The 21731-nt window shown below is 37.0% G+C and overlaps 1 protein-coding gene across 1 annotated transcript in view; it reads left to right on the top strand.

Annotated features, from left to right (window-relative positions):
• The window catches only part of LOC145678819 (corticotropin-releasing factor-binding protein), a 530344-nt gene that overhangs the window by 403609 nt on the left and 105004 nt on the right, over positions 1-21731 (top strand). Inside the window, 1 exon segment of the mRNA XM_081749360.1 lies at positions 21238-21448. Coding sequence (XP_081605486.1) covers positions 21238-21448 — 211 coding nt within the window.

Here is a 21731-nt window from a genome sequence, read left to right as displayed (position 1 = left end):
TTTTAGATCCTCTACATGTTGGGACTTGTAGAGATAATTGATTTTTAGTTGCATAAATAACTGCTTCGTAACAACTCTAGAATTCGGTATAATTAACTTTTCTCACAAAATTTCAGAAGGGAAACTCTAGTGGTTTGAGTTTCTCAAAAGTGGCTGTAATGATTGTCTTGATATTTCATTACACAGGCACGTACACACAAAAAAAAAAAAAAACATAAATAAATAAATAAAAAATAAAAGTTCTGGGCACCGGACCCAAGGATAGAAATTCAATGTATTTTGTTATACAGAATCGAAATTTCAAAACCCCAGGACGATCGACAATATCAATTTTTTATTATGGGCGAAAAACTTGAGCGATTTTGGATAGAGAGGATATACGTAACACAGCTATGCAAAAACAAAAGTTCTGTGTAGCGGACCCCTTTTTTTTATACAAAGAATACTGATTTCAAAACCCCAGGACGATTGATCTGAGGCAATTCCTTTTTATGGGCGAAAAATTTGAGCAATTTTGGCTAGGGAGGACACACGTTTTAACACATTCAAACGTCCTAGGGTTCCAAAATTTGGATTCTGTGTAACAAAATACATAGAATTCATACCCTGGAGTCAAGTGCATAGAACTTTTATACTTGTGTGTATCTGTGTGTTTGTGACTGTGTTATTAACTCAGAGTATGCCTTTCATTCTGCAGTACCTGGGAAGGGGATGTTTTCCATTAACTCTTCCAAAATTAACCGTTAAGTTGTATTCACATTTTATAATTAAGTAATTCGGAAACAACATATACCCAACACTTCACTTTAATTTAAGAAATTAGGCGATAAATTCTAGTGCGGTGACCCATATCCTATATTCTTCTTCTGAATGAACCTATTTTGCAACAAATCTTTTCCAATCAAACAAATTACGCATGCTTCCGAAGTTAATGTTACAATGGATGCTCCATGATTCAGACAGAATATGCCACGCAATTTCCCATAGATTTCTGGTATTGCTCTTGTGGCACGTAACACATTGATTGGTTAGAAACAAACTCCTAGATATTACATGGATGTTTACGTGTGTTAATGCATGATCAGTCCTGCTTTGATGTATGTAATCTCTTGGGTGAAAGAGGCCGGCAGTGAAATGGACTTTTTGCATTAGGATATAACAACTGTGACAAAGCTTTTATAGTTACATTAACAAATGGGAAGAGTTCTTTTTTCTAGCTACATGGAATAGTGTAATAATTTATCAAAAGTGTACTCTTGTAGAACAACATGTAATATTTTGTAGTGTTTACACTAAGTAATAAAAAATACCTTTGACATAATGAGCAAAACCAAGTCTTTAACATACCACAAGTAATAGTGAAAGAGAATGAGCTATTGGACAGTGACTATAGAACTTGAAATATTAAAAAAATGATCAGTGACGAGCATATTTTAAAGTTTTACGAAATTTAAATACTGATGCATAGACTTAAATTATTTTACGAAATTTAAACAATGCTGCATAGGTAAAAAAAAATATTTGATGGAATTTGAAAGTGATGCATAAGTTTAAAATATTTTAAGAAATTTGAACAGAGATGTATAGCTTTAAAATATTTTAAGAAATTTGAACAGAGGTGTATAGCTTTAAAATATTTTACGAAATTTGAACAGTGATGCATAGGTTTAAAATATTTTTACGAAATTTGAAAACGGATGCGCAGTCTTAAAATATTTTTCAGAATTGTACAAGTGACACAACGTAAGATCAATTGACTGTTAGCCAACTGTTGTGATGCTGTAATTGAAATGTTTTTATTCTGGAAACTTCATTGCTTACGTATTATTGAAAACAGTACATGTAAACTGTGAAAATGTGACAATTTCTTCAGAAGATTACTTCGTACTACATCCAGGTTTACATTAGGCCATGGACAATTTAATGTTACTGGGGATGGGGATAGCTATATTTCTTATGTCTTAAGAAGGTGTATTTGATTAATTTCCTCACCTTTATCAGCTTATATTCCTCACGTTTACGGGAAGAACGTAGACTGAAAGTATTTGAGAACAACATCCTGAAACTAATATTCGGACGCAAGAGGAACGGGATTGGGTAATGGCGGAAACTTCATAACGAGGAACTACGTAATTAACACGGTTTAACAAACATTGTTATGATCATCAAATCTAGGAGGCTCAGGTGGGCAGAGGATGGAAGAAAGAAGGAACATTTTCAAAGAAGGAAGCCCAATCCGAAAACGACCATTAGGAAGACCTAGGTGCAAATGGGAGGACAATATTAAGATGTATCTCGCAGAAATAGGAATACAAAGTAGAAACTGGATCCAGTTGGCTAAGGACAGAAGTCATTGGAGAAGTTTTATGAACGCGGCATTGAATCTTCGGGTACCATAGCCCACAGAGTTAGTTAGTTATGAGCTTACATTTACTTTATGGATACATAAAGAAAATAAGTATAGTTGCTGCTTTCATGGAATAACTCTGCTACCTGACTTAGTTCAGCTTATAATATATGGTCGCCAACTTCAGCTTTGATAAGTGTGTTTTATATTAGTTTTTCTTTGAATACATAAATTTAGCTTAACTTTACTTATTCAGTTTTCGTAAATGAAGATTAGGTTAATTTTGATACGTTTCATTAATCTACGTCACAGATATAAGAAACGAATGTGAGTTTGTGCGTTACCTCATCCCATAATAACTGCTGAACCAATTAAAAAGATACTTGATACGATTATCATCTTAGACCATCAAACAACCTCACAATATTGCGTTGGCAATTTTCGCCATGAGTGGTGAACGGGATGGGGTGGAAAGGGGTAGCATGTAACAACAATAATCAAAAAAGACCGATATTAGTGCTCAATTCATAGTTTTCTGGGTCGTTGAGATGAGTAGTGTAGATTTTAATATAAAGAAGTACATCCAACTGTGTCTACTGTATTACTATCGTCTTATCCAAAACAGTAAGCACAAATGCTAACATTTCTTTCTATACCTTTAATTGGCATACACCCTTCAAATGAATTATCCAAGTACTATTTACTGGATATACAATCGCTACTGCTGAAGCAATATATACTAAATAATCTCAAATCATACATACATTAATTACTTCCTCATAATCTTGCAATTTTCTTTCAACTAAACATTACGTATACTACTTTCATAACAACAGCTATATAACGGTACGTGTAGAATTTCATGTAACTTCCTGCCCATACTACATCCCAAGAAGTAGTGACAGACTTGATGCTATTTAAGTTCAAATGCATCCCCCCATCTGCATGGAGGTGATGTATGGGTGACGAAGAGGGTCCCATAACGAGTTCTTCTTTGCACTTTCATTAAAATGCGTATCCAAGTACAGAGAACACAAATACTTTTCATAAACGTATTCTTTCCTTGCCAAGAAGAAACATTTCGACTTGTAAATATTAAAGAACTAGTAATATTAATTTTACTGCAAATCATACTCAGTACACAAATGTTAGAAAAATAAACAAACAATACATTTAAGTCTACTTTAGAACTAGATCGACTTGCATCAATTATTAATTTAATTTAGTTTGGTCTAATTTTTCATACATAACACTCAAAACTCAATTGTTTCACTAAAAGGATATAATATAGACCCTTCTAGCTCTCTCCTATTATTAGCAACAACATTATCTAATCACCACACAATGTTTCAACTGTCATTCTCATTACTACCAGGGAAGCAAGAAAGTTCGTGCGCTTTTATACTATGGAAGAAAACTGTCAATTACAGGGTTTTAACGGTTTGTTTATTCGGCAAAATAGCCTCCATTTGCTTCTACAACCTTCTCCCAGCGCTCAACAAGCTTGTAAATGCCAGTTTTGTAGAATATTTGTTCCCGAGACTCGGAAAACTCAGCAACTGCATTTCTGACTTCTTGTTCAGTCTTGAACTGCCTGCCATGCATAAAGTTGTCTATGGCCAAGAATAAATGGCAATCCGAAGGGGCGACATCTGGGGAGTAGGGAGGATGAGATAGAAGCTCCCAACCAAGTTCTGAGATTACTTCCAGCGCCTGTTTTGCGATGTAAGGGCGCGCGTTGTCCTGGTTATAGAGCACAACTCTTTTGTTTACTAGTGCTGGCTGTTTCTGGGTCAGTTTGGTGGCTACCGTTCTCAGTTGTGATGAGTACACATCTTTGGTAATTGTCTTACCACGTTCCAAGAATTCGTAGTGCACGACACCGTTTGTAGTCCACCAAACACAGAACAAAACCTTGTGTTGATGGATGTTCGGTTTTGCAGTCAAAGGCTTCGGATCATTCGGTGATAGCCAATGGTATGACCGTTTTTTATTGTCATACATGAGCCACTTCTCGTCACAAGTTATTATACGGTCCAAAATTGGACAGATTTTGTGTCTCGTCAACAAAAATGAACAGATATTCAATCTTAGAACTTGGCTCATAGCGGTCAGCTCGTGAGAGACCCACTGACCCAGTTTTCAGGTCTTCCCCAACTGATGCAGACTTACCCGAATAATTTTCCTGCTTACCTCGAATCGGTGAGCAAGTTCCTCGCATGCTTGACTGGAATAATCTTCAATAGAGGCCTTCAGGTGGTCCATATAAACTGATTTAGGCCTCCCAGAGCGAGGCTTATCTTGAAAGGTCTCGTCACCAGTTGAAAAGGTCTGGAACCATTTTTGTGCTGTACATTTACTTATTACACCCTCTCCGAGCGCAACACATATTTTTCTAGCTGCTTCTGTACCATTTGTCCCCAATTTAACACGTTGGCCGCCATGTGCATAATTCTGATGCACAAATAGTGTGGTCCAAAATACCCCCAAAATTTGGCTTGGCGGCTAACGTGTAAGCAAACAAGCTCTAAAAACTTCATTTGACACTGACATGATCACGAGCGATTTTTACACACTACACTGACAAATGCGTTGATATATTCACCGTGGCTGATGCGTCAAGGAATAAGCTTTCCCAAACAGTCAAAACTTTCATGCTACGGGGACAGATGTCGCCGCAGCAGCCAAATGGAAGCGGGAGTGGTTCAAAAGCGCACGAACTTTCTTGCTTCCCTGGTAACTAGAGTTGTCCACGACATGAGTCAAGAAATAAGTTTTCTTTGTCTCCAATCGATTCTCGAAATGCTTTTCTCATCTCGTCTTGAATTTTCGTCTCCTTTTGTAAAATGATATCTTGAGATTTTTGTTAATTGTATCTATAAGTTATCAGAATCCCTCCCCGTCACGACAGGTCCACGAACGATTTGATGTAATAACGTGCTAACCATATTTTTCATTGGAGTATATTGGTAATGAATTGCGTATCTTCAAACGTTGATAAACTCTCTTTATTAACAGTAATAACCCCTGTGTTGAAGCCACTGGGTGAAAGTGGTGGGAACTCAGGTCATTGATCCTGGTAACGTGAAATGACACCATACGATCACGTGATCTCCGGTCATTGACCGTGATCACTTCACCTGACCGACAACATGGTGAAATACTATTTGGCCAAATAATTTGTATTCTAAAGCGTTCTGATTCCCTTAAAAGGTTCTAGGTTCTTTTGTTAGACTTATAACATTTTAAGCAAATAAAGTTTTCAAATCAAGTTCTTTGTGTAGTTTTTAAAACGAATTATTTCATGTAAAATTTATCAATCAACTTTTTTTTGTAAAATTATTTTCCAAAAATTATTTTTGGTAAATTTTTGAAACTTAAATTTTATTTTCTTTAAACAAATCTTATTTTGTCTAATATTCATTAACGTACCCAGTTTCGAAACCTTAAAATGGTTCTTTTAGCACGGCACTTGTAATTATTTTAGCAAACACTTGTTTAAACAAATTCTTTTGTCTCAATTATTTTAGAAAAAAGTGTCGTTTTAAACAAATGCTTTTTGTGTAAATTATCCCTCTGAAGTTTTCAAACATTTCTTTTCTATAATATTTTCAAAGTAAACTTCTTTTGTTTAAAAACCGAACAAAAATTTTGTTTAAAATTTTTGAACAAAAGTTATTTTGTAATCCTTTTGTCTAAAAGTTCTTCAAAATTTCTCTTGTGTAAAATTTTAAAACAAAATTTCTTGTATAAGAATTTTCAAACAATAAAATAGTAAACATTTTAAATTACTTTGTGTAATTTTTTACTATAAAAATTAACTATCTGTAAATTTTTGTTCAAAACTAAATTTTGTGCTTTTTCCAGACAAAATTTCTTGGTATAATAAATTTTAAACAAAAACAAATCTTTTGCATAAAATTTTCAAAACAAAATATTTGTGTAATAGATTAGGACAAGAAGTTTAAACAAATGGGACTCAAGGAATACTTTTTCAAATAATTTTATTTACAAAATATTTCTGGTGGTAAATAGTTCATATCGCTCTTAGAATCCTTTGTACTCGCTGGTTATTGCTTTCACACGACCAACAGAATCATGAAACCTCATTGCACATTATGGATTCGTATTGATAGTTGTATCACCATAATTTTACAGTTTTTAAAGGTGTACTAACGATACAGGCGATTATGTGCTTAGAATGAAATCAGTTTGTTGTTAGGTAGATTTGTACTTCACTAAACATAGCATTTAGAAAAGCATTTACAGATGATTCTGGTTTATTTATTGCGATGAATGAGGAACGATGTACTTCAAAAATTTCACCTAATATGCGCTTGAATATATAGTAATGTGTGTGCTAATAAATATATTTATCATACCTTCCACTCACTAGAAATTCTATTGGTGAATCCTTTCCTACTGAATTAATTGGACTCTAGCAAATAATGTGATTGCCTGGATCTCTTGTTTGTGTTGGTAACGTTGAGAAAAGATCATATTCAATTTTCATACTTTCAGAAAATTGGTGATGTAAAAAAGCCATTGTTTCTTTTTAATGAAGAATGTGTGCTGCTGCTGGACTTTTCCTTTTACATATGTGTTGATCTATGTCTTTTAAAAGGTTTGACATTTCATTTCTGTGTCTCGTCTCGTATATCGACACGAAAATTCAATCTCGTCTCGTGTCCCGTTGACAACACAAGAGAAAGCTAAAGATAAAATCTTTTCCTTGGGATTCTAAATCCATATAAATCTGGAATTTGTTATTTCGTATCAGCCTTACCTTTTTCACTTTAAATACAACCAGAAGTTTTACTAGGTTTGTACGTATCATTTTCAGTTGCAATAGAGAAATATAACTCGAAAATAGAACCTAACTCGAAAATAGAACCTAACTCGAAATTAGAACCTATAGGTACTAATCTCATATCGAGAAACTGTACCTCGTTTTCTATTCACATTTCGTACTACAGGGATCAATATCGAAACTGGGAATAGTAATATCCATCACGTCCGGTTGGAATAGATTGTTAAGTATATAGATGAAACCTATTCTTTGCACGCTGAATTCTCATCAAAAAGCAATTTTTTCATCACTTACCGTTTTAGCTGTACGTACATCAATATTGAAGCCGGAAATCGTAAAGAATTGCAACTACCACCGGTTTGAATACAAGGTTGCAGGTGGAAAACAGAACATACTCTTGAGATGTGGACTAGGTTGCAAGAAACAAATGCCGGTGGGGGGACTGGTCGAAAAAGAGTAAAAACTTTCTTTTCTTTTTTTTTTTTTTTACGCCAGCCATCCTGATTCAGGTTTTTCCTGGACTTTTACTCTTTCACAGGAGACAAATGCCTGGATTGTACCTAACGTATGTACAGTTCCCAGGCCACCTTCTTAACTTTCCTCGGTTAGTGTGATCGCCAAAGAACGTCATCCCTCATACGTAGCAAGCTAACATGGCCATAGATGCCGAAAACCCAGAAATCTAATTCCTAATACTAATCCAACAAATAAAACCACTTTTACTCTGATAGAAGGGACAGAAAGACAAATGGACATATCCGTCCTAGGAGCCATATCAAAATTTAGTACAATTGTATATATATATATAGGGTGTTAATGAACTATACCGACAAAATGTAAGAGGTGATTCCTCACATCAAAACAAGAGAAAAAGTCCATATGAAACTATGACGAAAAGTGCATAGTTTCAGAGCTAGAGCTGTCCAAAATCGCAAAAAAGCTCAATTTCAACAGGTCCTATTTCGAATTCCGCAAAGTGTAGATGGTGATCTTTATCAGCGTAAAGGAAGCCACGCATACACAATCCAAAAGTGAATATTTCATCAATTTTCAATAGATCTACAGGGTATTCCCTACAGGATGTAATTATCAGATATGCTCTCAATAGAGGTTTCAGATATGCACTAATTTCAAGGGGAGTCCAGAGTAGGGAGGAGGTAAGCCTTGACAACAAAGGATACCCAGTGCTTCGGAGGGAGGTCGGAAGTGTTAGGAACCGGCAGCTTCATGTTTTTTTGTGTTCCCAATAACGTGTGAAGCGATGTATTTCGCCACGGTATATTTTACATTTTCTTCACTTATAAGCGTGAAAGAAAACATCGAAGCATGCGTTTTCCCGAGTACAAAAGACCGTGCTGCTGACGATCCTTAACACTTCCGGCATCGCGCTAAAGGATTCCGCGTTCGCTGCTATCACAATTTATCGTTTGCCTACTTTGGACCAATCATAAAATCAGAGCATATCTCAAAATTCGGTTGATGGCATGTCTGGGAGTTTCATTCTGCAGGGAATACTCTGTGCACCCATTGAACATTAACGAAATATGCAATTTTGGACTGCATATGCATGACTTCCTTTACGCTAATAAGGACCACCATCCACTTATTCTCGAATTTGAAATATGGTCTCTTGAAATTTGGTTTTTTCGCGATTTTGGACAGCCCTAGCTCTGAAACTATGCACTTTTCCTCACAGGTCCATATGAACATTTTCTCTTCTTTTGATGTAAGGAATCACCTCTCACCGTTTGTCGGTATAGTTCATTAACACCCGTTATATATATATATATATGATTTCCAGTAGTAATAACTTCTAAATGTTTCTCGTACCCATGTTCCTCAACGGTCTTTATTCTGTTTCAGCAATAATATAACCTCTATAGAAACATCGCTTTTATTCTATAGGATCGTGGAGTTTCTGGATCAAATACGTGATATAAACAGATTAAATCACAAAAGTTAGTACATTTCAGATTATTGGACACAAAAACTCTCTAGAACTAGCTTCAAGCTGTGCTGAGTGGGTGTGATTTTGTTCTCGTGTCTGAAAGTAGAACCCGTAGACAACAGAAGTTATTTGACGTTGCTGAAAGCAAAACAAATATTGAGTCGAATTTAAGATTGTTGAGAAAGAAAGAAAAAAGCGTAATGTACATCGAAAGCAATTAATATAATGAGTGCTGAGAGAAATCCATTGTTAAAAATAAACAAGGTGACCTCTGTTCAGGATTACGTTTCATCTCGTTCCTTCTATATTTCGAACTTTGAGAAAGCCCAACAAATCAGAGGAAATTAATTGTGACATTCTAGCAGCAGAGAATAAGACTGCGTCTCATAAACAATAGCTGAATATAACAGTTCCCTTGAATGTACGTGTTAAAGCAATTCAATTTTTTGCTTCCTTTTCTCTTCAAGTGTAGACAGCTGATTTTATTTGAATTGAATGTGGGATACGATATAGAAATTATCACTCTTTTGTATGGTTTAGAAAGATCAGTTTGAAAGTTCAAATGAATCTACAAATCTATGTTATCATTTTAAAATAAGGTTCATCAGCTTGGATGAAATCCCGCTATAAATGCTGTAAACTGCAACAAGCACTTAGTGCGATCACATCCGTACAAAACATGCTTTATAGCTGGATTGAGCTGCCAATTTCGAAAGAAAGAAGAAAATAGTAAAATAAAGACAGCTTTTAGATCAAGTAACTTTAACTGGTAATTGCGCAACATACAGAAAGCACTGTTTAATAATTAATTTTCTGTTGCATGTTAAACTTTCCATTTACATTTACTTGTTAAAACTATCTTTTATCGCTTTCTGTTTCAGAACGCATTACATGGGATGTATAAACGAGGAATACAGTTAAATAATATCATGTTAGTTTATAAAGAGAACCATAACCATCACGTAGTTCACACTTGGCGAGCGCTTTGATTGCACTCGATATGTTTTCACGTTGGCTACTCCATAAGGGTTGAAGGAAAGAAATCTGTCTTTCAGTTTGGAGGATGGGCAATGTGAAATGAACAATTTGTCTTGTCAACATTTCATGTAGTTGTCCTCGGGTTGGTACCTTAAACTCAGACTTAAACTCCATTTTCTAAATAAACTTTTAGCTTACAATAAAAGACAAAATTCTGACCAAAGCATATATTACCTAATAAATAATAACGTTACAGTTTCTGCAAATTATCTTTGCCTTCATCAGATGTATTATGAAATACAATTTCTAAGACTACAGTTAAACGTTTTGCTGGTGATATAAGCTATTAGCATGTTTATGGTCTTGATATGCTAGAAACTACAGAAATACGTCCAATTATTTTGTTGAAATTCATTGGTTTCCGATTATTTCTGCCTGTAGTAACGGAGTGTATTTTTGTTATCATGTTCCAGAACCTCTTGAAAATCTTACATTATCTTTGGATGTACCGCAGTGGTTTGTGATGTGAGAATGGAGTTGCATTTGATTACTGGACAAAAGAGGATATTTTCAGTCTTTGGGAATATTGGCTAGACTTCTAAATATTCCATTTAGCAGTAGGAAACTGCGGCATCTGTCCTACCCTTGATTGCGCCATCTTACCTCACTTCGTTCAAATAAATGTTTCTCAAAATATGTAATCGGTTGGTAGCAATGGCTTAAATATTCACAACTAAAGAAGTGTAGACAAACCTTCCAAACATGTGCTTATAACTGTTGCCACTGTGTCTATATGAAAGTAGTAAACAAAATAATAGAAATAAATTTAAGTATGTTTTGTAACATAGAAACAATATTGTAAACATTTAAATGTGTGTTGTGGAACTGAACGTTCACATTTTTTCCAATATTGCAAGCGTGTTCAATAGCCTTAGATACTATTTGTAAAGATTAAAAGTGTCTAGTAAACGTTTAAACATGTTTTATTAAAAAAAAAAATATGTAAACATGTATCGTAAACATTTAAGTATTCAGAACATATTTAAATATATTCACTAAAGTTTATATATTTTTATTTGAACGTTTGAGTATGTCAAACAGGTATACTACATATCTAAATATTTCATAAACTTTTAAATATATTTAGTAGACCTTCAAAAGTGTCTATGTACGTTAAAATATTTTAGTCTTTTTTACGTATTCATACACATTTTAATAATTAGGCTTTTTAAACATTTAAAATCTTTAGAAATGCTTAAATGTTTTATATTCGTGAACCGTTTTAGTAAACTTTTAAACTTTTTGTAAGCATTTGAACTAATTTATTAAAAGTTTTAATAAAAATGTTTAAGTTCTTTTGCGCGAAGTTCAAATGTGTCTAGGAAACAATTAAATATTTATTTTTAAAAAATCAACCTGTCTACTACACTTTTATATCAATAAAACCCCATCCATGGTAGAGGGCGAAACGTTTGCAAGTATATTTTATTACAAAAAACATCAAGCGATTATATTCGCTTTAAATAACCATAATTGGAAATTAATAACGTTGTTTGTTTACCTGTTACTTTTCTCCCTTTCTTTCATATCACAACACATGCTTTGATTGTCTAACTTTTATACCGTTTCAAGTTTATTTGTATGTCTTTATTCTGACATTATGAAAGAACCATTGACTTTTTAAACAACAATAAATCGTAATTACATTACGTATAATGATAAAGTAAAAATAGGTTCACTAATATCTTTTTTAGAAGGGTGCATTGTATGGTACCCATTATAATTGTTGAATCAAAACTAATATGTCGGCTTTGAAGATGGCAACCGAAATCTCCCAGCCAGCTTACTGCCTCCCCCCTAGAAACAAATATTGATATTATATTTCTTACATCATTCCAATATTTTAGTTGGGTGTTTTTGAATTTTCAAACACCTTGTAACTTGACCGAAAAATCTTAAAGTGTAACTGGAACTAATTGATGTAAAAGATTACATGTATCTTTCATTTATTGGAAGTATAGTGTAGACTATAACGTTTTCTGAAGCGAAGGGATAATATCACTATTTAATAACAAGGTAAGTATAATATTCAGTGCACATGTCCGCTTGTCATTAATTTCGGAAAGAATTGATTACTTAATTTTGGTACATCTTCCTTTGCAGCAGATAGCATGCAATACTCTCTAACTTACTGGACTCAAATTAGTTTGGTTCTCCCGATTTTACTGACAACAGAACGTATAAAAGCAGAACAATGAAGCTTTGCAGCTTATTATTATTAACTGTTCTGTTTGTTGGGAGGTCCTGGAACTAATGATTTTTTTTCCTTTCTTCGGATCGGGCTTGGTAATGTTTCTTTCACATTTCTCAGTCTTCAGCTTTCTCTTTTAACTCGCAATATATCATCCTATTTCTCAAATCACCAATCAGCTATGGTCATCTTCCTACTCCTCACTTACTTTCTATCTTTTCCTCTTTGGCCGTATGAAGAACACAATTTCTTCGGAGAGCTCCTCCGTGGCTCAGTTGAGCTCGTTGTCTCGAGCTGTTCACATCGTGAGTAGTGTTGGTCCCATTGGAGTGCCTGATATCGCTACTCATACGTTAGTTGAAAAGGCTTGTGCTTCTTCCACAAGTTTGTGCTTTAGTGTGATCGGTGAATCTCACCCTGTGTGTACAGTGTTTTGCAGTTTAAATAGCTTGTGGTAGTATGGAATATAAGAAGGACTTACAATTTCAATTAATATTTGACCGAAGATATAGAAATGTCAAACCTAATGCTAGTCAAGTATATCAGTGGTTGGAAAATAAGTTTCCTCGTATCTTCGACAACATTTGTGCGCTCCAGTTACATGCGGAATCATATAGCATATATATTAAGTTTAAAGATTTACAAGCCTATGAACATTTCGCAGCAACAGCTCCTTCGTCTGTAGATTTCACGCATGTGTCTGGGGAAACAAGCACAGTAAGGATCGTCCCCGCTGATGACCCCATTCGGTTGGTGCGTATATATGACTTTCCTCTTGAATTACCGTTATCATTCCTAGAAGATCATTTCAAAAGTTATGGTAAAGTGCGCAAAGTGGAACCACAACTATGGAGTGCCCCTTTTCCCCCAGGCATAGACAGTGGCGTACGTATTGTTCATATGGAAATACATAAGCATATACCGTCCCGTATCATAGTGCACGGTTGTAAGGTGAGTGTGTCTTATGAAGGGCAGCCTATTACTTGTTTCAGATGTCAGAGTAATTTTCACACGATTGCCACGTGCCATTTGAAGAACGCAAAACCAACTACGGCCGCCCCTGAACAGACGTCTCTACACATGACGGAGATTGGCAAAGTGCATCGCTCTTTTCCCTCATCTGGCTTGCCTTCGCTCTCTGTCATTGCCCCCCGGGCCCCTGATCAAAGTTCCTCAGGCTTGCCTTCATTGACTGATACCAACGAGTTTCCAGTGTTAGTACGAACACCCCAAGTGAATTCATCTCTAACAAATAATGCCCTAGTTATGGAAGATTCTGAAGTGAAACTGCGACCCCCGCCTTTACAGAATACGCCGGTGGATGTCATGGAACTTGACTCGACTCGTCCGTCGGAGCAGGAAGTGTTAACAGTTCCGTCTGGTTCTTCGTCTGAAGTGCAAGACAATAATGTCCCGTCTTCAGCTGAACATACTGTTACTTCTGTGCAAGCTGATTTTTCTTCACAACAAAAAAGAAGGAAAGTTACTCGAACGTCTACACGAAAGAAAGAACAGTGTGCCCTTGATGTTACACGAGGGATAGACCAAGCTGAGCCACGCGAATTACGATCACAACATCGGGCAATATCTGATTCAGAATTGCCCTGAGGCGTGGTGTGTTTACTCTTCGCTATTGACCTTCACACCTGCTTTCCAGGGCTTCGTCCACATTGTATGTTATGATGTATTTGGCAGTGATAGTGTTTGTGTTCGTACAGTTAAGTTCACTCGGTTTGTTTTCTATTCGTCTCAAAATGCGTCACTTTACTAGTGTTCATGGGAAAGAATCCCTTTCACCTTTGTAAGTACTTTTTTCTTTTTGTTATAGTTTTCTTTTTGAGTGATTTTCTAATGTTAACAGTAAATTCATTTAAGTTAATATCACTCAATATTCATAGAATCAGTTCCGATCATAATAAGGCCCTTCTAAAACAGTTCATCGAAAGCCGCCGACCAGACGTTTGTTTTCTACAGGAAATAAGTTCTCTGCTTACATCTTTGGATTTTCTTACCAATTATCAAGTTATTATTAACCGCGACCAAGAGACTGGGGTTGCGATTTTGGTGCGAAAGGGTCTGAGTTATGATCGTGTTGTGTTAGCCCCTGAAGGAAGGGCTATACGTTGTTATATTCAGAACATTTGTTTTATAGCATTATATGGTCATTCTGGCTTTACACGTGCAAAAGAGAGGAATGAATTTTATGCAACTACTATTCCTTCTTTACTTCCTCCGGGAATTCCTCATTGTATAATTGCCGGAGATTTCAATGCCATTGTTGATCCCCGAGATTCTCTGACGCCTACCACGCCTTGTCCTACTCTATCAGAGCTTATTCGTGTCCTAAAGTTAAAAGACGCTTTAGTTGTGTCAAACTCCAAGCATGTATTCACCCACTGCACTACTACGACGAAGAGTAGAATCGACCGAGCTTACATTTCAGAGAGTTTATGCACTGCGGTGATACAACAAAATACAATTCCAGTGGCGCTGTCCGATCATGCCGCGATTGAAGTAGCCTTTAAAATGCCTTTCTTGCTACCACCGGCCCGGGGCCCTTCCTATTGGAAGATTAATAATGACATCATGTCTCGCCCGCAGGTTGTAGAGGAATTCTCGCGTCGCTTACCTTATTGGTGCAGCATGCAGCGGTACTACCCCTCTGTTATTTCCTGGTGGAATTTATATTGTAAACCTAAATTACGCAGTTTTTTTCAATGGCAAGGGCGGGTCGCGAGGGAAGACGACCACCATTTACATGAATTTTTATATCAAGCTCTCTGTGACTTTTGGAATGCTCCGCCTTCGCTGGAGAACCTGGCTTGTATTAACGGTATCAAACACCGATTGAAAACTATTTACTCCCACACGTCGATTAGTGCGTATTTGTCGGAAGACTTTTATCATCGCTTTCCGGAGGAGACTATAACTATTTATCATGTTGATTGGATTTTGCGACAACGGCGTTCCACCGCCATTCATTCTCTCATTCTGGGAGATGGCACTACTACTACTAATTGTTCGCAGATTTTACAAGAATTCACGCGCTACTATACAGACTTTGCACGTGCGCGTCCCATAGACTACTCATATGCCCCGGAGTTTTTGTCCACGTTATCTCACCATCTCACGGATGACGAGTGTCAGACATTGATCAATCCCATTAGTGCGGAAGAAATTTTCGCAGTCCTCAGGCGGGCAAAGGGCCGTAGTGCCCCCGGAGAAGACGGATTAAATATCCAGTTTTATAAACAGTATTGGTCTCACCTCAGTCCCTCTCTTACCGCTTTATTCAATGCTTGGTTACGAGGCGAAGCAGTGGGTCGTAATACCGCTATCTTAGTCCTCATTCCGAAATCCCGCGCAGCGCATTATGTTCAGGACTATCGACCTATTTCTTTATTGCCCGTCGATCTTAAGTTGTTCACTAAAGTGCTTACAGCCCGACTTCGACCAATCATCCGTCACTACATTAGTCCTTATCAGGCAGCACTTCATGCTACGCATAACCTTTCCTATACTCTTCGCTCTTTGCGCGATATTTTTGCTTATTTTCATTTTCGGCAGGTGCCTGCGGGCGCATTAGCTGTAGATTTAGAAAAAGCGTACGACAGTTTAGATCACAGTTTTTTGTTGCAGGTGCTGGAAGCCTGGAGGTTTCCTTTAGCCTTCCGCACAGTCATTAACAATTTATATACCACGGCCAATTTCCGTATACAGATTAACGGACACCTGTCCCCTCTTATTCCGCTGAAACGTGGATTAAGGCAAGGATGTTCTTTGTCAACGATACTTTTTGCACTCGCATTAGATCCTTTACTTCGACAGTTGGCCACCCTGCACCCCCCTGGACCCTCCCGTTTCCTGAGTCAAAATATATTCGGGTATGCGGATGACGTCACCATCACTGGCGTGGATCCTGTTCGTATGGCGCGGGTTTTTGCAGTGTTGCAACGTTTTGCACTTTGTTCCGGATTACAGTATAATGTACAGAAAACTAACCTATTACAGTTCAATGGTTTTCATTTACCTGCTAACGAGCCTGGGGTGCCGTGTGTACCCCACGTCACTTCCTTGAAGATCTTAGGTATCCCGTTTACGTCACAACCTACTCCCCTTTTCGAGGAGATTTGGTCCCCGTTGTTGTTACAAATTCGCCAGCTTTTGTTTTCTCAGCGTTTCCGTCGCCTTCATTTAATTCATCGTATTCACTTTATCAATATTTACATTGCACCTAAGCTGTGGTATCGGGCTCGAATTTTCCCCTTACCGGAATTGTTCGCTAAGCGGTTTGACTCCTTATTCCTATGGAATATATGGCGTGGCTTCTATTTTCGTATCCCACGTGCAGGACTCTATCTTCCCCGTTCACAGGGAGGGCTGGGTCTAGTACATCTCAGATTGAAATGTCTGTTTATGCTCGATTTCTATGCTGCAGTTGCTATTAACGAATCCTTCACACAGCAATGGATACGATGTTTTTGGCCTAGTTACGAATTACCTGTGAACCCCCCGTTTATTAACTTTGCTGATTGTTGTCCGGCGTACATTACTTCACTAATACGTTATTGGACATACAGTGGTGTGGTTCTCTGCCCTACGGGATACAATTCTCGCACTTTGTATAACTTCCTTCTCTCGTTGACTAACGATCAGATTATTCTCCGAATTCCTCACCGATATCCTCAGACTACGTGGTCACAGGTATGGGCTAATATCTCTGCCCCGGTATTACCTTCATACCTACAGGTTGAATGGTATCAAGTGGTGCATCAGTTGGTGCCTACGCGCGCTCGTTTATTTGAGCTGAAACGTGTTCCTGACCCACTGTGTTCTCGATGCGCCAAAGAAGATACACTATCCCACCGGTTCGATCAGTGTGTGGGTGCTCCAGCTATCTGGAACTGTCTCACGTCCTTCTTAGGACGAATTTGTCGTCGACCTCCACACCAGTTCACAGTATCCTATGTTTTGTTTCCGGATTTTCGTTATTTTCCACAGACCAAACACCACGCTGTGATTTTTCTACTGGCGTGTACAATTGTGTATATCCATCGCCATGTACCTTTGCTGGATGCTCGCACCTACTTGGATTTTTTAAAACGCACTCGCCGAAAGCTCTTTTCCCCCGAGTTGGACAGGCAGTATTTTAGTAGGTTTTTAGAAGGGGTGTTGCAATAATCTCCTTCCTTCTCGTAAAAAAAAAAAAAAAAACCGCTACAACTCATGATGTAGGTTTATCTTTTCGTTTTTATTTATTTTTTTTTTATTTTTCGCGATTATTGTTATACTTTACAATTTCCTTTTCTTGTATGTAAGACATATTGTATTGTATTGTATTATATTGTATTCCTAGGAGTCAGTCTGGTTCTTGTACACTTTTTGTATAAAGACAAGCACATGAACAATAAAACTAGTGGCTAAGCGGTTAGCGTACGCGCCTTTGGAGTGGGAAACCCGGGTTCGATTCCCGGCGGGCGCTCATGTGGTTCGGATTCCACCGTTAATCAGTAGGTTCACGTCTCATATAGCCTCGCTGCTGAAAGGGACGCTAAACTAAAATCAACTCAACTCAACAATTTCTTCGGAAGATGTATCTAATCCAACTGCCTTCCTACGAAGGATGCTGGCTGAAGGTATCCTCTTCTATCCTATCCGTTATAAAATACCTTCGTTTGTTGCTCTCTCTGTCCATTTTCCTCCAACACAATATTTCGAAGCTCTCTAAATATTTCTTCTGTAACTTCCATAATGTACAAGGTCTCTGAACCATAAAGTCCAATAGTCCATATATAGCACTTGACGAGATACTTCCTTAGTCCAATATTGAGCCTGCTAGTTACGAGTGATCTTTTCTTGTTGAATTTTTCTTTGGTTATGGCAATTCTTGACCTGATCTCTTTGATGCAGTAAGCGTCTCTCGTCAAAATACCACTTCAAGTTATCTTTGTTCTACTCTAACATGTAAGTGGCGCATTTCCACGGGATATTCTCACGACGTTCGATTTTTTGACATTGATCCGGGACATTACATATAGTTTCCCAGTGTCAACTATTTTGTCTATCATCTCCTCTAGTCCTTCTTTGGTTCTGGCTTTAATAAACTTTATAATCTGAGTACCTGATCTTGTTAATGATTTCCTTTCGAATCTTGAGATCTCCAGATCCCTTTAATGCTTCCTTCATTCATTACAGCTTCTTAAAATCTCCACTTTTAGAAATTTAAAACACATAAATGATGAAGCATTAGAAAGGGACGCAGCGCAAATACCCTGGAATGACATTCTAATTATACCTTCCACTGAAGGCAAGCTAGAATTATTCAATAGCTTTATTCACACTCTCCTCAATAAACATGCACCTAAAAAAACCAAAAGATTTAAAAAACCTGCTAACCCATGGATCACACCAGACATTTTGCAGCTCATGAAAGAACGGGATTTGGCATATCAGAAATTTAAATGGTCCAGGAAAATTAATCCTAGTGATTCTGCCAATACTTTTGAAGAATATAGAATCCTCAGAAATAAACGTACACAAAAAGTTCGAACTGCTAAAATTAGATTTGCGGCTGATCTATGCACTCAAAGTAATAACCCCAAATATCTTTGGAATAAGTTGCGCATGTTTGGTATAGGAAACCGTCAGACTGACGTACAATCTATACGCATTCCGCTTAACGAACTAAACGATCACTTTGCTCAGGTCCCTACTATAGACGATGTTACAAAAGAATCTACTATGAAAAACATACGCGAAAACCCAAGCATCCACGAAAAATTTAAATTTAGAACGGTTTCTGTCCTAGAAATAGAGGTAGCTCTGAAAAAAATTACATCCAATTCAACAGGGGCGGATGACATCCCACTACAATTCCTTAAGAAGATCATGAGATATATTCTGTTCCCTTTAATGGACATATGTAATTCCTCTCTACTTTCGGGTTGTTTTCCTAGCTAGTGGAAATTTTCTCTCATTCATCCCCTTAAGAAAATAGCACAACCAATAACGGCGAACGATTATAGACCAATAAACGTGACGCCATGTATTTCGAAAGTTTTGGAGCATATTGTATTAAATCAAATGTCTGATTTTATAACTTCCCATGATCTCTTATGTCCATATCAATCTGGCTTTAAAAAAGGACACTCCACACATACGGCTCTTATAAAAATTACAGATGACATTAGAGAAAGCATAGATAAGAAACAACTCACAATACTTTTACTTTTAGATTTCACTAAAGCATTCCAGTCGGTCGATCACGAAATTCTTCTATCAAAACTTAAGTCACTCTTTCATTTCACAGATACGTCGGTTAAATGGTTTCGTTCGTACATTCAGAATAGATATCAGCGTGTTTCTGTTCTGGACAATCAAAGTTCATGGGCAACTGTGCACTGTGGAGTTAGTCAAGGAACGGTCTTAGCACCGATTCTGTTCTCTATGTACATAAATGACTTGTCTCAACAAATTCGCCACCTTAAATATCACTTATATGCAGATGATGTTCAAGTATATACTTCGACAGATCTTGGAGACATAAACGACACTATCTCACTCATAAATTTAGACCTTGAACGCATAAGTGCCTGGGCCCAATCTAATAATTTACATCTAAATCCCAATAAATCTAAATGTATCATAATAGGTTCGAGAAATATCCTCTCCAGACTGCAGAGCACCGAACTTCCTAAAATTACATTAAATGGCACACATATAGCTTTTGATGAAAAAGTGAAAAATCTGGGCCTCATATTTGATCAGAATCTTCTATGGGCGGATCATATAAATCATGTATGCAAAAAGGCGTTTGGTGCATTGCACTCTCTATACCGTTTGAAAAATACGTTGCCTTATCCAATTAAGGCATCGATAGTACAAAGCCTTGTACTATCACATGTTGATTATTGCATTGGAGCTTATGGCAACGTAAATAAAGAAGCGCTAAGAAAGTTACAGAGGGTTCAGAATGCATGCGTTCGGTATGTTTTTAATCTTAAACGTTCAGATCACTTGACGCCATTTTTTAATGAATTGGGCTGGCTAGATATCCAAGCTCGCTACATATATCAATCAATGACAATTTTATTTAAAGTTTTGACATTTGGTGTGCCTATATATCTTCACAATAAACTACAGTATGTTAGAGATAGCCACAATCGTGATACTCGCTCTAGAAGATCAACACTGCTGTCGATACCTCGTCATAATACGAATCAAATGGCTAATTCATTCACAATCTCTGGTATTAGAGAATGGAACAGACTTCCACCAGATGTAAGGAATTCACCTTCAATTGCGACATTCAAAAGAAATTTGAAGCAATATCTGATAGCCTTAGCCAATGTACACCAATCTCGGGAATGATGATTTTTTTTTCATAAAGCTGAGCAGTAGCAACCAATTGTAAACAGAAACTTGAGGTATGTATCTATAATACTAGGTTTGTGGGGAGGTATGGGGGAGGGGGGAATGTAAGGTAGTATACTTTTAAGAATACATATATCGTTCTGTGGTTGCTGTGTGTATAGTTTTCTTGTTTTTATGATAAATAGTATGAGGGTATGGGGGAGGGGGTATGTAAGGGAGCAGGTTCGTGTGTAGGGGTATATGTGTGTGTAGGTATATATGCATCAATGTAGTAATTGTATTTTTTATGGATTTGACATCAATTGTAGTATGTATATCTTGTATACATTTGAGTTGGTTGAGTGTAAGAAAAGGCAAACTTAGCCTTAACTCTGCCGTTAAATAAATAAATAAATAAATAAATAAAATTAATAATATTGACTGATAAGTTTTTGAAATAAGAAGTTTTTTGTGTGTAAATGATAAGGCATAGGTTAGTTTACGTTGGCTTATTTATGTGGTCTGATTAATTTGCCTCTTTTTTCCAACAGTTCGTGGACGGCTGGGAATTGAACCGACAGTTCTTCCCAAGCGAAGAAGATCATCCGAAACCTATGAGTCTTCGTTACCAGGAATTTTGTGGGCAGAAGAAGGCCAAAAAATTCCTTGAGACATCGCAGAATGCCGCACTTGTTCAATACAGAGTACCTCGAAAAGGTCAAGGGTTTAGCATCACTGTCCGATTCCCAAAGAATCCAACACGTAAGTAAAACATTACCTATTTTTTTCGGTCATGTCTTCAATGCAAACAAGTGAGTTTCATTTAAAAATTGTAAAAAATACGACAGACTAGCAGATGTGAGAATTCAATATTGAAATCGAACTAATAGAAACATAAAGGCAAAGATCGAATCTATTCTGGGAACACTGATTACATAATACAGTGAAATCTGTCTATGTTGGTCACCATCGGTTCCATCGAAAAGTGGCCAACTTAGACAGGTGGCCAACTTACAGAAGTAAGTGTGATTTGTGTATTTTTAGA

The sequence above is a fragment of the Thermobia domestica genome, chromosome 2, assembly GCF_964235325.1.
Source record: "Thermobia domestica chromosome 2, izTheDome1.hap1.1, whole genome shotgun sequence".
In the NCBI taxonomy this organism is placed as follows: Eukaryota; Metazoa; Arthropoda; class Insecta; order Zygentoma; family Lepismatidae; genus Thermobia; species Thermobia domestica.
This window is presented reverse-complemented; position numbering and strand designations above follow the sequence as displayed.